General features: G+C 39.5%; 1 protein-coding gene and 1 pseudogene across 5 annotated transcripts in view; one reads left to right on the top strand and one right to left on the bottom strand.

The window, feature by feature from the left end:
* The window catches only part of UMAD1 (UBAP1-MVB12-associated (UMA) domain containing 1), a 206,092-nt gene that overhangs the window by 172,077 nt on the left and 15,575 nt on the right, over positions 1-18,440 (bottom strand). For 4 of the 5 annotated variants that reach the window (XR_009053331.1, XM_057733283.1, XM_057733286.1 and 1 more), the window contains exons 2-3: positions 17,380-17,471; positions 14,995-15,094 (exon numbers count right to left, since the gene is read on the bottom strand). Coding sequence is in view for 4 of the 5 variants with exons in the window: in XM_057733283.1 (XP_057589266.1) it covers positions 14,995-15,076 (82 nt within the window). In the remaining variant the exon portion in view is untranslated. The remainder of the gene's footprint in view (positions 1-14,994; positions 15,095-17,379; positions 17,472-18,440) is intronic. The other variant, XM_057733282.1, reaches the window with a different exon arrangement.
* Positions 2,838-3,774, top strand: LOC130852341 (DNA-directed RNA polymerase III subunit RPC6-like; annotated as a pseudogene).

Below are 18,440 nucleotides of genomic sequence, written 5' to 3'. Positions count from 1 at the left end.
CACAAAGGAAACACTGGGCCCCGGGCCTAGGAACAGAAAAATATCCTGGTTAAAACAGTGAGAGGTCCATGCAGAGGCAAACCAAGAGCAAACTATCATTACTAATTACTGACAACATGTCAAATATAACAAGTGAAAAGGTTACCCAACCACAGTTTGGAATGTATACATATTCATTATCATTTGCCTATTTTTCAGTTTTTTCAAAGAAAAACTAATTGCAGCACTGTGTCCTGAATGCATCACTGGAAAAGTATGCAAGTATACTCACACCAGGTTGACACCATAAGCCAGAGAAACACTGTCAAACTAATGAACTATGTGGGACCATCACAGTACAAGTCATTCCATCAAATACCTTAAGTGTCTGATGTTATTGTTTTGTAATGTCATTTAACTTTTATTTTTGTATCTCTTGTGATGTAGATTGTAACCTCCTTACAGACATCTCTTATGCTGTGTATCTTACCTAGTAGTAACTATTCCCTAATTTTATTTAGATGCTCAAAAGTCATTCTATTTTCTGAAGCCAAACTAGTAAAAGTGGCCAATGGTATGTAACCTGCCTTTGACAATGACTATGCTATCTCTGACATTAAAACAAAAATACTCTAAGATACCACAGCCCAAGTGGCTACTAAACACTGGTATGCATAGCAATGTCTAGAAAAGTGGTTATTTAACCTCTTCAGGGTCACAGATCTTTGAGAATCTCATGAAATTCAGAGACTCTCCTCACCCAAAAATGCAAATACGATATTTTGCCTATAATTTCGGGAGGCTTAAAGATCACTCCACTAAGACCCTCAAACTCATCACGGCTAAGAACTCCTAACATAGTGATACCAACAGGGACAATCACTGGTTATCACCATTATCGATTCCCTAAAGTAACCAATCCATCAACAAACTATTTTAAGGGTCACAGTTTTCCTTTGGTGCTGCCAAGCATATTTTCGGCTTCTGCATCAGGAAATAATAGATGCCAGAAATAAAAATAAGCTATTCTGTAAGTTTAGAGCTGAGCTATTTGACTTAGAATACTGAAAAATCTCAGAACAATGATGCCTTTAAGTCATTAATACTATGATGTGAGGCTTTAGTATAGTATACTTAATACTTTTCATGAAAAATACCACAAACACACACACACACACACACACACAGCCATAAAAGTATATGCCACTTTTGGTGGAAATACCAACTGTAGGGAGTGAACCAGTTTCTAACAATTGATAACCAGAGTGTAGCAGCAACTCTCACTTCTTTAATAATGTTCCACTAGTGAGTGCACACTGCACACACTTCAGCTTTTAATGGATATAAATCAACTTTCTGGTGGGCTCACTGCACAAGCATGCAGTGGCCTTCCAGTGTGAGCGGAGCAAAGACCCATGTGGGGCGCTCGCAGAGCACTTACCATTCCCTTGCCTACAACATAAATCATTTAATAATCACAACATTCTCTCCGGCTAAACCTAGAGGCTGGCTCAGAATCACAGTCCGAAGCATTTCACTGAGCTAATCAGAATTAGTAAGTGAATTAAAACTTCTTTGTACTCACTTCTGTCAATGAAGAAGTCTGTGTAAACTCCCCTCTCATTCTTTTTAAAATATAATGAGGAATCCATAATGCTATTAACTTTTTATATGTAAGGAAAATGAGGCTGAAATGGTAAGCAGCCTGCTTGATCACACTGCAAGAAACTGATGGAACTTAGAATCCAAATATTACGATTTCCAGTTCAACACCTATATTAGTTAGGGTTTGGTTCATCTGCAAATGACAAAATATCCATAGAGCAGTGGCTCACACAGAACAGAAGTTTATTTCTGTCTCGTACAAGGGAGTTCAAACAAAAGCATTACAGGGCTGTTGTGGCAACTCCACAGTCTTTTAGGACTCAGGCTCTTCCCAGCTTATTCTTCAGTTATCCTCACAATGCAGTCTAGTCCTTATGGTCCAAGATGGCTACTAGTCCTCTATCAAATCATCGTATCCACACTCCAGGGTGAGCAAACTTAGGGGCAGGGAAGAGAGGAAAGGTACACACCAGCTGTGTTTTTAAAAGATTCCCTAAAACCTGCAATACAACATTTCCTCTTGTATCACACTGGCCAGAAATTTCATCAAAATTCCATGTCTAATGGCAAAATGCCACATGGCAAGATAAAAGTATTATTAACTAAGAAAGAAACAGAAACAGATAACGATGGACAACTAACAGTTTCTGCCCCTATATCATGTTGAAACTAAAAGATGTGAAACTTGAGGTTTGACAGACTGACGTGCAGCATGATGGCCCCATACAGTTGATTTGCTTGATGTTTCTTTGTCATATCCTGTCCATCTGGTATGAGTATATGCGCACACATTTTCAGTGATATGTTCAGATGATTACTCTTTTCATTAACAAATAATTCTCAACTGGATGAAATTGCTAAATTATCTCCATGTTTTAAATTAATACATTTCCAATAAAATAAAAACCAAAACACTACTTCACTGTTTTAAAATGGTCAGATATCTGATAATTCATTGCTGCCACCAGGATAAAATTCTAATGTTTCAGAATGGCAAACAGGCCCACAGCCAATCACCATTCTGGACTTGTTCCTCAACAGTGGCCCCAACATTCCCTCTCTCCTGAAGAACTTTTTACTGGCCCTGAATATGTCCCAGATTCCTCTGAATCCACATACTTTACACAGTCTGTCCCACCACCTGAAAATGTCTTGTTCCACTACCACACCTTATAAAAGAACTGTTCCTCCCCAGCTCGCTGTCCGGCCACTGTGAGTGTCTCTTTCCGCCAGCGGCCGAGACCTGTGCCCTCATGGCCGAGGTGAAGGTGCAACTGCCCGACGCAGACCCGGTCGAAATCGAAAACAGGATTATAGAATTATGTCACCAGCTCCCTCATGGACCAAGTAATTCAGGATGAAATGCCACACATAGAAGCCCAGCAGCGGGCAGCGGCCATCAACAGACTGTTGTCCATGGGTCAGTTGGATGTCTTAAGGAGCAATACAGGCCTTCTGTACAGAATAAAGGATTCTCAGAATGCTGGCAAAATGAAAGGATCTGATAACCAAGAAAAACTAGTATATCAAATCATAGAGGATGCAGGAAATAAAGGAATATGTAGCAGAGATATCTGATACAAAAGCAACTTGCCATTAACAGAAATTAACAGAATTCTAAAGAATATGGAAAGTAAGAAGCTTATCAAAGCTGTTAAGTCTGTGGCAGCCTCAAAAAAGAAGGTGTATATGCTCTATAACCTGCAGCCAGACCGCTCTGTGACTGGTGGAGCCTGGTACAGTGACCAGGAGTTTGAATCTGAATTTGTAGAGGTGCTTAACCAACAGTGTTTTAAATTCTTACAAACCAAGGCAGAAACAGCACGAGAAAGCAAACAGAATCCAGTGATACAAAGAAATAGCTAATTTGCTTCGCTGCACGAAGTGTGGAAGTATATCCGTGAATTGGGGATCAGTAGGGTAGAGCTGTCCATGGAAGACACTGAGACCATCTTGAATACACTCATTTATGATGGGAAAGTGGAGATGACTATCATCGCTGCAAAAGAAGGTACCGCAGGCAGCGTGGACAGACACACGAAACTGTACAGGGCAGTCAGCCCCATCATTCCGCCCACGGGATTGGTCTGAGCCCCCTGCGGGCTCTGCCTGCTTTTTGATGACTGCCATGAAGGTGGTGAGATTTCACCATCTAACTGTATTTACACGACCGAGTGGCTTGAATTTTAATAGAGAGCTATGAACTTTACTGACATTTTGGGAAGTTACTTTGGGAACAAATAACTTAATTCATGATGGAACATCATTTTCCCTTGAAAGCAAGCTTGAAGATACAGACTTACTGCTAAGGAAAAATTTTTTTTAATCTGTGAAGACTAAATTTATATTGGTGGGGTAGTCAACAGGATATGAAACAGGTAAGGTTAGTAGTAATCCATTCTTCAACAAGTAAAATACTTTGAACTCCTGGAAGACCACCTTCTGAAGCTTTCAAGACTTTTGATGATTCGCGGAAAAAGCAGTGAACAAGTCCATATGTGCCAAGTACTTTGATAACAGCTAGAGCTTTAAAAGGCCCATTTTAAAGTTATTTATTAAGGTCTTCTTTGGGAATACTTTATATTTGGCTCAGTATCACCATTTCTGTTTTGCCTTCTTGGTGGTTTAATTGAGAAAAAATGAAAAGTGGTGAAGCAGGAATAGCAGGGGAGAAGGAAGACTTGGAGCATGAGTGGGGGACACAGCGAAACATCCCTTTTCCACACTACTGATGACTGTTTATGTCAGAAATAGTCTTTCAGACAATTATGCCTCTGTACTTACCTCAAACCCAGATGATGACTGTTGTCGAGGATATGTTGACAGTGCATGAATATTAATTATTCTCATCCTCAAGGGAATATTTTCCCTGGGTCTTCTCTGTTACAGTCTTACAAGTTTCACTCTGTGGCTCAGTTGTATTATTTGCTAGAATTTCCCCCTAGATTCTTATTTACCTAAATTAAAACTAAAAACAATTAAAAAAAAAAACTATTCCAACAAATTCTCAAATATCAGCATGCATAAAAAATCACCTGCACTGCTTTTTTAAAAAATGCTGATTCTCAGGCTATAGTTTCAAAGATTCTGTTTCACTAGGTATGGATCAGGCCCAGAAATCTGCAGCATTTTTACAAGGTGCAGAGTGCCTGGGACAGAGAAAGTGCTCAAGAATGTTCACTTGATGATTACTACAATAAGAAAAGACCATCTTACAATAATTTAAGATGTTTTTTCCTTCTGGATTAGTTTACTAAAGGATTAGTTTGCCATTTTGAGGTAACACCATAATTCTATCATGATATAACGAAAGGAGAAGACACATTTTCATAAATTCACATTTGGAAGGATTAATGTGTAACCTCAGTAAGACCGCCTCCCTTCATAATATGTTTTGGTTACATTCAATGGGAAAACACAGACACTGAATAAGACAACCACTTAAATATAAAAGAATACTGTAGTATTATTAAGATTACTAGGAAGACAATATTTAGGCCTTCCAACTCTAATCTGAAATACTAGTACGAATTACAAAGCTCATTCTGTACATTCTACTTAGATTCTCATCCTCATTATTTATTTCCTCAACAGAATGAAATAAGAAGAAACTTTAAGTCAAAAAACAGAAGTTATTCATCACAATTTTTCATCAAATAGTCTCAGTTGTGGAAGATATAACATTATGAAAGCCTCTGAGTAAATACCAGAGGAAACCCATTTATGGGCTACGGTGTGCACACTTTAAATTTATTTTCCTACTGATGTCGTACTGAAGAAGTGTCCTCTAGGAAACAGAACCACAGTAAAACAGTCAACTACCCCAAACAGCTGTACTAAAAATCTGACTGCCTGATGGTTTTAGTTCAAAGAAAACATACCTCAGAATTGCTCTCAAGATTTTACAGATGTTAATCTGTTAAATAATTTTACCTAAAGTCACTCTACATGCCGTGTGGCTAAAGACAAAAAGAGTTATAAGCCACTTGGAATTCATATTTGTACAATTAAGTTAACAAAGTCCTTCTCAACTGCTTCAGTGATTTTTTTTTTTTTTTTTCTGGCACACGGGCTTAGTTGCTCCGCAGCACGTGGGATCCTCCTGGAGCCGGGATCGAACCCGTGACCCCTGCACCGGCAGGCAGACTCTCAACCACTGTACCACCCAGGAAGCCCTGCTTCACTGATTTAAAAAAAATTGTAAGGTTCCAAATATATTACTTTAAGAAACACATTTCATTTCTTAGAATTCTGAAGCTTTCTGATCTTTACCTATTTAATGTTTGAAAGGAAGTATGTTCAACCCAGAAATTTTGTGGTTTTATTTGCTTTTTGTTTATTTGTTTTATGGCTCAACTGCCGTGGAAGAGAAACTGTAACTCTGAATTTTTATGAGGTGTCTTAACACATTATTTGATGGTGTACAATTACTAAATTACAGAGCGTGAACTGCAGTGGTTCTCAGCCCTGCATGCACATGAGAACTATCCGGGGAACTCTGGAAAAAAATACCAGGGTCTGGGCCACACCCCAGGCCTGTCTAATCAGAGTGCAGGGATGAGGCCCCAGCACCAGCATATTTTCAAAGTGCCCCATAAATGACAAGAAGGTCAGATCCACTGAGTTAGGGAGAGAGATCCCTAACTTACATTTGGGTCAGCTGAGTTCACTGAGCCCCAATAAAGAATGAGTGACTTTCTCACAACTAATTGTGTGCAACAGAGGGCTCAGTTCTGCTTCTCAGCACAGTGGACACCTCTCCCCTGCCCCATGAAGCTCCCTCTTGTCCTGCACCCTTAAGGAGACAAGGCAGGGTGGTATACCCCACACAGAACAGCCAGGCCTGAACGGTTTCACCTCTGAATGTTGCTAGATTAACAGGTGAACCAGAAAAAGAAACCAACAAATGTGAAAATTCTACTATTTCTACCCATTAGACACAGGACTCCACATTTCTTAATGGGAAAATAAACAGCTGCATGAAGTTAGTTGAAAAATCCTGGCACACTTCCTTTAGAACTGAAAGGTCAAGAGTAAAAACACAAAGACTGCCAAGTAAATTCACTGTAATCTGAGTTTTTCTGGATATCACAATACATGGGTACAGAGATATTAATAGGGTCAGTTGCTTTTTTAATCCATAAACACTCTTTTTTATTTTTTTAAAGATTCCTTACACTTCTGTTGTAAGAATGGGGAGTGAAAATAGGAAGCACATGGTGAAAATCTGTTTACTTTTTGTCGTTTTAATTAAAGCCTTCAGTCCTACACAGAATCAAAGTGACTTACTGTCCCTTATTCCCTGGAATGTAAATTTTTATTATACACAGCTAGATTTCCACTTTTAAATAAAGGAAAGAGTACAGATATGAAGCAATTACCTAAAAAGTTAAAAAAGGTGATAGTTTAACTTTAGCGGGTATACATGATTTGACTGATTCCCACCATGAGGAATTCAGTAGGAGACAATCTTAAAAATAACCTACTCCTTCCCAAAACCTGATTTATCATTTAAACTGGAAAACAGGTAAGACTAAAGTACATATTTCAACAGCAATACTTAAAAGATGAAATCCAAGCCACTGTGAACTACTAAACTCTGATTCTAAATTCAATCAGTTTTACAAAATAATTAGCTTAATGGAAGCTAGAAGTTCTTATGCCCTACTTTAAGAAGCACCTGCATATTCTGAAAAAAAGGTGAACTCCAGTTGTACTGTAACCCAATTCCTTTAATCTATGTAATAGTGTTCGCCCGATTTCATTCTGCCTGCTCCAAAGTTATATTCGGTATCTGGTCACCAATGTTGGTGAACATACAACAGTAATCCAAATTATTCCTTTTCATTTTATTTTCTATGGGATTTTTGGGTTGCTGTTATTTTTCTTTTTCTTTTCTTTCTTTCTTTCTCTTTTTTTTTGCTATAATATAATAAGTTAATTCATGCCTCTCAGTTTTGGAAGGAGTTATATGCCAACATCTAGGCAACAGATACCCTTTCTCCTAATTTAAAATAACTATGAGGTTGCACACTACAGTAGGAAATTTGTAATCAACCTAAAGATAATGTCTTAAAAGTACAATTAAACATGTCATAACAGAAGAAAACCCTGGTAATTACAAATAGTACCCGGCTTGCTGGGGTTTTAAACAGTAGTATAAGACTAAGAAAAATCGCCACCCAGTGATGCAAATGAAAACTGCAATTTGTTTTTGCGTAAAATGAGTACCCTAGAGAATTACTTCAACTTCATTACTGAATGAACGAATAGCTATTACTTTCTTATGAGAATAGAAACTAGTTACAAGGGAAAGGATGTTTTTCTACAAGGCTTTTTTCCCCTTATTATTATTCAGCACACTTGACATTTTACAAACGCTAAAAGCTTTGGAAACCTTTACAGAGAAAAAGCTGTCTGTCCAAAAGTGAGCTAATTGTGTACGAGTAGCCCAAATATTCCTATTATCAATAAAAGTGCCCAGACTCTGCCTGGACCCTGAATTTCAAGTCATGGGGCGTTGACTTCAGCAACTCAGCAATGCCATCTGCTAATTGTGACCTAAAACCTATCTGTGTTAAGCAGGAAGGCTTGCCTAGGCGAAAGGGTATTCTCAAGGGGGAAAGAATAATTTATACTTTCAACAACATGATTTAACCTTTTTAGAAATATGTTATACAGGCCAAGTAAGATGATAATCTAACAAATTCTATAGAATCCATATTGATAAGAAGTTGTTGGTATAAATATAATCTAAGTCTCTACTTAGTTGTGCTATTTAGAAGTTAATAAACACAAAAACGCTTAATTATATTTCTTTTCCTGCAATGTATCTATTGCACATAAGGACAAAGAAAGCTATATGGATAGCCAAAACACAGTATGGGGTCATGTTAATAAAAGTATTTAGATCTACCAACTGACCTACTTGATACGTTCCAAAATATTTTACACAGTACGCTCTGAGACTAAAGTAGATATTACTCATATATATGTCAATATAGAACCATATGATAAAAAGAGCAACTTACAACAAATCAGTTTCTTAAAAAAAGGTTACCATCCTGTTTTTTAAGATAATTAAATATATTCCTAATAATTTATCCTAACTTTTATCAGTCAATTCAGTTAAGGCCTTAAATGTTGAAGGATATTTTACATACTAACTAAACAATGTATAGTTGTCCTTAGGTTTCCACAGTACCCCAATACTACAATCGGCAGCAGCTCAAGTCCCGTATATAAAATGGCGTAGAACGTGCAGGTAACCTATGCATAGCCTCCTGTATATATTAAATCATCTCTAAATTACTTATCATACCTAATACAATGTAAACGTTATGTAAATAGTTGCTAGGCATATGGAAAATTCAAGCTTTGCTTTTTGTGGAACATTCTGGGGTTTTTTTTCTTTCAATACTTTTGATCTGCAGTTGGTTGAATCCACAGATGTGAAATCTGTTGATATAGATGGCTGACTATATACCATCTTCCAACCTCAACTTCATTAAGGAGATTAGAGTTTTCTGCAATATTTTAAATATTAAATAGCGAAAAGTTTTGGGGTGGACAAAATTAAAGCCAAATTTTATGAGTAATAATACAATCAACCCTCTTTTATTAAAAAAAATAAAAACAAAAAAGCACACTACTTTGTCTTTTAAAAATTAATGAACACAATTTAAATTTTTTAAAAAGCTTTTTTTTTTTTTTTTGGCACACAGGCTTAGCTGCTCCGCAGCATGTGGGATCTTCCTGGAGCTAGGATCGAACCTGTGACCTCTGCATTGGCAGGGGGATTCTTAACCACTGCGCCACCTAGGAAGCCCCTAAAAAGCTTTAAATGTCACTAATTTCTTAAAATTTAAAATGATGACTTTTTTTAAAAAAGAGATGAATAGCTAAGTGGTTAAGAGCATAAGCTGTGAGGTCAGAATGCCTGGGCTAACCTCCGGATTTGCTCTATGTAAGCTGGAGGAACTCTTTAGTCCTTCCACGTATGTGGAGGTAACACAACCACTCCACTCACATGGTTGTCCTAAGTATATTACACACATTAACTCATTCAATCCCCTCAATAATCGTATTGGGTTGGTACTGTTATCATGCTTATTTTCTAGATAAACTAAATGACACCAGGGAAGTTTCGTAATTTCTCCAAATGGTGAAGGGTGGCAGATATACCAACGCAAAATATGCCACTTTGGCATAAGAATTATTTTGAGCCAAAGGCACTTGAAAAACATCAGGCACAAAAAGGGCACTCTGACCTCCCCTTTTCTTCCCGAAAAAGAGGAGATAAAAAACAAAGAAACAAAACAAAATAAAAAACCTTATGGAAAATGCCAGGAGGAAAGAAACATTCTCATCACCAGAGATGGAGAGTCAAGGGCAAGAGAACACTGTACAATCAGACTCTATTAAAACAACCCTCATCTTCCTTTAGTCTCCCCACATATTACTTTTCCACAACTGCCTCTCTGCTCAACCTGGTACATAAGAACAATTCTGCCTCCTGCAGAGGCTCCCATGCACATGTAAAAATCCGTATGCTTTTCTTCTGTTCATCTGTCCTAAGTCTATTTAATTCTCAGTCCTGGCCAGAGATCCTAAGAGGCCAGAGGAAAGGTTTTGCCTCCCTTATACTGGAAACAACTCCCCTAAGTTGCAAAGCCAGGATATAAACCAATGGGGGTCTGGCTTGGGTCAGCATTCTACCTGAACTTCACTGCAGGGTCTCTCAGGTGCTTCTGAGAAAGAAGGGAGATGGTGTTACTGATGAAAAAAGAAGAACACAGAGGAAATGAGAACCCAGATGTGATGCTGACAGCATCGAAACTTCAGGAGAGTAACTAAGCTCACAGACCAGTGTGGGAAGACATTCAGGAACCTTTCTGAAACCTTGAAAATGTTGAAGTATGTGGGCCGAGCGATGGGATTCAGAATGTCCTGCTCGAGCAGTGGATGAGCTAAGGGCGCGGGGTGTGGAGACTAATATCACCCTGTTTGGTCCTGAAGGATGGCTGGTTAGCCAAAGACGGGTAAGATTCCTCAGAGGAGGAACAACCTAAGACAGGCACAGTCGCAGAGGGGCCAACAGGGGTGGGGCACAGACCCCCAATATCTGAGAGAGGTCTCCTGCCCCCAGGGCTGTTTTGCTCTCCACCCCCAGCTCAGATCCACACCTGCTCAACTAGGACCCAGGAAGTAAACAAAGATAATTGCCTCAGTCATGTGAGGCCTTTGATTGTTTATGAGTGTAACCTGAGAATGTTAGCCCAGGAACTCAATAAAAGCAACCTGGGATGAGTCAGCAGGGCTCTTGATCCGAGAGGTCTTGAGCACCCCCCCCCCCCCATCCCACTTTTCTCTTCAGTCTGTGTCTGTGTCTTCTTCAAGCTTGCGGCACCCATCACTCGCCTCGAGTCGCCGAGCTGGTCTCGGCAGACCAGTAGGTACACAGGATTTTGCATGGAAAATGGTGGAGCGGGGGTGGAGTTTTGCACCTGGGAAAAAATAGCGCTAAACAGAGACAAGCATCAGCAGACATGGCAGCTGAAGGACCAGAAGGCCTCAGCCAGCATTTTGGGGGTCTGCTCTTACTTGGATCATTTGAACGAGGGTGTACTACCAGCTGCACCTGAAATCAAATCGCGATCCTGGGACTGGGAGGTAAGCGATGGCTCATGGTGATCGCCCAGCCACGAGACTATGGCGCAGGAGTCAACACCAATCCCGCTCAGCCCAAGATGACCCTAGGAAAACCTCAAAATACAGCACGTCAGCTTTTGGGAAAATGTACCGTTAGAGCTTAGCTATATCAGATGGAGCAGCTGGCCCGTGAACAGATATTAATTAATTGCTGGAAATTCCCTCAAGCATTAGCAAATTTGGACACTTCTGTCTTCTGAGGCTCAGTTAAAGACCCCTTCTCAAACTAGTCTTTCCTAGGAAGGAAACGTCCACAACAGAAGCTTTACCTGCTAAGGCAGAATACCCTGGAAACAGGGCCCCTGTTGGGCTAGTTATGAGATAGGCAGTGAAACATCTTCATGTTCCAAGCTGCCAGACATTGGAGGAGATTTTGGAGAGAGCAGCATGAGGGGTTTTTTCAGTTGTGGTTAAAAGTTGTCTCTGCAATGCTGCAAAGTGGCAGGCCTCAGAGCCAGAGAGGTGAAGAAGACATATCAGGAGTTCATGAAGTCCAGCTGTAGAAGCTGTATGTGCTCTCAGACATGTCAGTGCACGAAAACTCACAGCCTTTAAATGCTTATTTGATAACAAAGAGAACAAGGCTGATTTCTAATCATGAAAACAGAAAAGAGCACAGTTTTCTGCATATGTGTTACGAATACAGAGGTGTTCTAAAGTGAAGAATACAGAACAGAGTTTGGAAAACCAGGCTCTGCTGAAGCAACTTTCTGAGAGAATTTATTGTGAAACTCCTGAAGTGGCAGAAACTTTACAGGAGACCAAAGGCATCCTGGAAGTTTTTCTGTTGGTGGGTGGGGCTAATTCAGCAGGTGAGAGTAAAGCAACACTGGCAGCTTCTGAAACAGAGGCTAGGGTGGACAGAGCCCGTTCTCACTTGGAAGCCAAGGCACAAATTCCTGGCAGTGTAAGAAGGGCAGAGAAGCAGTTTTGCCCATGGCAACCCACTTTATCCTAGTCAGGAGTCTCCCCAGAAAAACCACCAACCCTGGTCAGACTATTTGCCTCAGACGTAGGGGATCTGGTCAGAGGGAAAATAACTCTGACCACCCTAGCTACTTACTGCCCCATTCCAGGCCACAGGAAGCAGATTCAGAAAAGGACACAGGCCTGCCAGAATCTGACTGTGGAAAAGATGACATATCCTATGGTAATGTTCAGCCATGAGAAAAACTCTCTTCTGGTCTCCCAGAGATTAAGGCCAAGAAACACAGGAGGGCCAGAGGGGGAAAACCCTTGTGTCCTTACTGTAAGAGACCAGATCCTAAAGAGAAAGACTGAAGAGGCCTTTCTGAACGTGTTGGGTCAGAGGCATGCTGTGAGCCTGGAACTGAAGGGCCTAAGCTGAAGATTCAGAATTACCTGCAAACCCAAGGAGCTATCTTCCAGTTCTCAAGACACACAGAGCATTTGCCAATGCCAGGGGACCCTGGGATGACTGGGCCAAGATAAAGACAGAAGAGACTGGAAACCAGAATCTGGAAAGCGAGACACCTGAGAAACATCGCCAGAAGCAAACACTCTATGAGTTCACGCAAATCCTCTAGAGAAGGAGCAGAATTTGGTGGGAGGAAATCCAGAATAGAAGATGTGTTTCACAAGGGGACACTGGGTTTTGGTTCCTCCTCACAGTCCTGTGGGGACGGAACTGCTGGAAAGAACTATCCAAAGACTGCAAATCTCTTCCCTGGGGGAAAGACACAATGCCATGAAGGAAATGTTATTTTTCAGAATTCCCCTAGGGAAGAGAATAGTATGTGGTTGAAAGAAATATTTTTTAAAGCCACTAAAATCTTTTTTTTTTTTTTTTTTTGGGGGGGTACACCAGGTTCAATCAACTGTTTTTATACACATATCCCCATATTCCCTCCCTTCCTTGACTCCCCCCCTCGAGTCCCCCCACCCTCCCTGCCCCAGTCCTCTAAGGCATCTTCCATCCTCGAGTTGGACTCCCTTTGTTATACAACAACTTCCCACTGACTATTTTACAGTTGGTAGTATATATATGTCTGTGCTACTCTCTCGCTTCGTCTCAGTTTCCCCTTCACCCCCCGCCCCCTCCCATACCTCGAGTTCTCCAGTCCATTCTCTGTATCTGCTTCCTTGTTCTTGTCACTGAGTTCATCAGTACCATTTTTAGATTCCGTATATGTGAGTTAGCATACAATATTTGTCTTTCTCTTTCTGACTTACTTCACTCTGTATGACAGATTGTAGTTCTATCCACCTCATTACATATAGCTCCATCTCATCCCTTTTTATAGCTGAGTAATATTCCATTGTATATATATGCCACATCTTCTGTATCCATTCATTTGTTGATGGGCATTTAGGTTGCTTCCATGTCCTGGCTATTGTAAATAGTGCTGCAATAAACATGATGGCCATTCTGATTAGTGTGAGGTGATACCTCATTGAAGCCACTAAAATCTTAATAACTAGCAGGTATTAATCTTAGACAATAAACTAGTCTTAACATTTAGGAAACACTATTTAACATATTTAGATTTAAAAGTGTACTTCAACACTGTTGGTGGGAATGTAAATTGGTGTAGCCACTATGGAAAACAGTATGGAGGTTCCCTAAAAAACTAAAAATAGAGCTACCATATGATCCATCGATCCCACACCTGGTTATATTTCCAGAAAAAAATGGAAACACTAATTCAAAAAGATACATGCACCCCAAAGCTCATAACTATTTACAATAGCCACTACTTACAATAGCCAAGACACAGAAACAATCCAAGTGCCCATTAACAGACAACTGGATTAAGAAGATGCAGTGTATACACATACACACACACACACACACACACACACACACACACACACACAAGACTATTACTCAGCCATAAAAAAAAGAATGAAATACTGCTATTTGCAACAACACAGATGGACCTGGAGAGTATTATGCTGCTTAGTGAAATAATGTAGACAGAGAAAGACAAATACTGTACGACATCACTTACATGTGGAATCTAAAAAATAATACAAATGAATGCATATGCAAAACAGAAACAGATTCCCACATATAGGAAACAAACTAGTGGTTACCAAAAGGGAGAGGGAAGGGAAGAAGCAAATTAGGGGTATGAGATTAAGAGATATAAACTACTATACATAAAAAAGATATGCAACAACATACTGTACGGCACAGGGAATTATAGCCATTATCTTGTCACAACTTTTAATGGAGTATAATCTATAAAAATATTGAATCACTATGCTGCACACCTGAAAGTTAATACAATACTGTAAATCAATCACAGTTCAATAAAAGAAATAAATGTACCTCATCCAGCAACTATTAACTGGATGCCTAATTTAATTTCAGAAACTATTTAAGAAGCAAGGCTTGGTGCTATTTATAAAACAGAATTTGAATTTATCAAGGATTCTTCAAGACTATTGGTTTTTCACATTAAAAAGGCTGACCAGCTTATTGGATAGAAAAAATGGGATGATTTTATAAACTGAATTTAAAGAACACATCCAAATCAATATACTACATAAGAAAAGTATGACTTGACAATATTTTAAGTGATTGATGACCTATATTTTTATAAATCTCATGTACATAAACTAATTCTGGAATTAGTAGGAAAACATTTAAAAATCAATCATATACTTTTAAAGCAATCTTTTAAAGGAAAAATAATTCATCTAATTATGATATCGTTTCCTAAAAAGACTCACCTAAAAGGACAAATTCATCTGCTTCTGTCTCTGGTACCGAAGGCTTTTTAGGTTCCGGAGGCTTTCTGAAGAAGTGAAACATTGCTGCTTCTGCTGTTACCTGAAACAGAAACACTACATAATGTCAAATTCTGATGAAACTGTAAAACTCTTAACCTTCTTAGTAAAAGGCCAAATATAAAGATATCACAGTTATTACTTTTAGGAATTCTATTCCCAAACTTTAGAACACGAGCCTTCTCTAGGTGTCAGAAGACAAAGCCAGAAATTAAGGAGCATGGACTTCCAGTTTGAAATCCTGTGTGCAATTTCTGAACATGCAAGAAATAACTCAAAAAACCACTACAAGTAAAACTAAAGTCAACAGATAACACCAGATTATGGAAGGATTTCACTGGCCATAAATTGGACACTGGATTGAAGAGAGGGAAAAAAAAAACAAACCAACAACCCTGTCCACGTTTCTTGTCATGCCATAACTAGCTTAAACCTCATGAAACTGAGGCCACCTGATAAAAGAAAAGAAGGCACTATAAACACCCTCTAGAGTTGGTTATCTGATTCAGACACTCAAGGGCTGTATTCATTGTGAAATTGCAGCCAAATTTAAATTCCCATCAGTGCAAATATCTGTTTTGGTGAGATTACTGTGCACTGCCCTCAACACACACACACACACACACACACACACACACACACACACACACACACACACACACACACACACACACACACACTCCCTCTCTCTCTCGCTCCTTTTTGCCCTCCCATCTTTGTACATCCACCTTTGTACTCTCAGGCAGGGCAACAACTCTTAGAAAACAACTGGGAAGGAAGCTGAAGGGAACTTGGGAGGACACAAGTTCTGAGGACAGTCCCTATAAGCAAAGCGATAGACAGCAAAGAAAAGTTCCTGGTGGCAACAAGTGCCCCACATGTCAGTTTCATATATTCCACCCATCCCAGAAAATCAAGCGGGGAAGGTAAGTAAAGATTTTTATCTAAGCAAGAGCCTTTGAGAAACTGAGAATTGCACCAGGATTTGTGTAGGTCAACCTGCTCTGAGATGCAGATCTGAGTGGACGGTAAAAGAGCCAATTTGTTGACAGAAAACATATCTGGCAGATTTCACTTTTTAAAAGAATAAAAAATGGAGAAAAAAACACAAGCCATGTGAAAAATAAAATATTTCAGTAAAGGAAAAGGAATAGCCTCTGAAATCCTCAAAGGCTGAGCTGGATATAGTGATGGAGCCGAAAGAAAAGTCTGGAAATAGTTTGGCAATGTCAATAGAGTACAAGGAGACAGCCTGTATGAAACTGGTAGAGAAAAAAAAACAAACAAAACAAAAAACCACAAGATTAGATGGAAAAGCAAAAGGAAAAGATGAAAAGACAAGGAATGAGATGAAAAAGATAAAGAGAAACCCATGCAAGAAAGAAATGATATCAGAAAAGAAGTGGCTGGTTTACAGGCAGGAAAGTAAGGAAAAGTTCAAACTCAAAGACTTAAAAAATTGGAAGAACTAACTTCTCAACCCCAAATAGTTAAAACTAAAACAGAGAAAGCCTTTGAAGGAACAGCAGATAATTAAAATTCAATCCGGGTAAGGATCAAATCAAGGATATAGCCATCACACCTGACACTAAAGCCTCAGCCTGGATGAATGTGGCACTCAGTAAATTCTTAGCATACAATGGGTCCGGAAAAAGAGATGAAGGGAGCTGGTATCCAACTGAAGCCTGGTAGAGAAAAGATACCTTCAAATAAATTAAGGGGGAGCACATTTAAGGGTCAAAGAAATGAGAAATGTAGCAAATCTAGAGTTGTAGCTAGTGAAAGAATTGAAGTTGGTTAAGTATTGATGCAAATGTATATGACTAGTAAACAGCAGTGCTAGAATTTTCAACGAAGTCTTTCTGGCACCAAAACGGAATGCTTTTCATCAACAAAGCACCAAAGGCAAGAAGCTCTTAACAAGACACTTGTGTTGGACTTTAATACTTCCCAATGTTAGATATATTTGATTAATTCCATTTCTGTCTTTCCAAATCCCTACTTTCCAAGCATCGCTCAGCTCTACGTTCTGAAGACATTTGCTAATTCCACAACATCCATTTTCCAGACTTTCACTTACTTTATATTTATATTTTATGAATATTATTAAGTGCTTAGGCCAGATACTGACTGGGCACTGCAAATGCAGCACTCAACTTATATTTAAGGAAACAAACAGCAACCTGAACCTACCCCATTTCGGAGGCAATCCTGAGCAAAACTAAGGAATTTAAGAGCCCCATCCCAAAAGCTGGGGAGGCCTGTAACAGTCTTGCTGTCCCCAGCTGAGTATATGGGAAGCCATAAGCACTCATGCTCCTGACTTACATGGCCTTGACAGCGGCCTTCTTCTGCTCGGAGTCATCAAGCATGTTCCAGGCTTGTTTCCTTAGGTACGATTTCAGCATTTTGAAAATTGTCTACAGTAAGCAAATTTTACATTTATAAATGGGAGAAATATCAAAATTTATTCTTAAAAATCCATTATTAGCCAGCAGCAACACTCCTGCCTGGCTAAGCTGGGACCCAACCCGAAATGTCTCCTAATCCCGAAACATGGGAATCCTGGAGCTGCATCCATATTGATGCGGGATGAAAAGCTCACTGCCCAAGACACAGGTTGGGAGAACATCCCTGCAAATCACAAATCTGATACAGGACGTGTATCTAGAATACAGAAAGAATTCTTAAAATTCAATCATGAGAAAACAAACCAATAAAAACTGGGCAAGGGTATCCTAGGTGGCGCAGTGGTTAAGAATCCGCCTGCCAATGCAGTGGACAAGGGTTCAATCCCTGCTCCAAGAAGATCCCACATGCTGCGTAGCAACTAAGCCCATGAGCCACAACTACTGAGCCTATGTGCTGCAACTACTGAAGCCCACGCGCCTAGAGTCCGTGCTCCACAACAAGAGAAGCCACGGCAATGAGGAGACCACGCACCACAACGAAGAGCAGCCCCCACTTGTGGCAACTAAAGAAAGCCCGCGCGCAGCAAAAGGAGACCCAACACAGCCAATAAAATAAATAAATAAATAAATTTATTAAAAGAAAAAAAAAAAAGCTATGAACATTTTCCTAAAGAAGATACATGGACAGCAAAGAACTACATGAAAGGATGCTCAACATCATTAGTCAATAGGCAAATGCAAATTAAAATCTCAATGAGATAATACTATATACCTATTAAAATACTAACAATTTAAAAGGCTTGCCATGCCAACTGTTGACAAAAATGTGGAGCAACTGGAACTCTTGTACACTGTGGTAGGTGTAATAATATAGTACTGTGGCAGTTTCTTAAAAATGTAAACATACATCTACCATATGACCCAGACCTTCTCCAAGTATTTATCTAAGAAAAATGAAAGCATATGTCCACACTTGTA

Source organism: Hippopotamus amphibius, chromosome 4 (genome assembly GCF_030028045.1).
Source record: "Hippopotamus amphibius kiboko isolate mHipAmp2 chromosome 4, mHipAmp2.hap2, whole genome shotgun sequence".
Taxonomy (NCBI): Eukaryota; Metazoa; Chordata; class Mammalia; order Artiodactyla; family Hippopotamidae; genus Hippopotamus; species Hippopotamus amphibius.
This window is presented reverse-complemented; position numbering and strand designations above follow the sequence as displayed.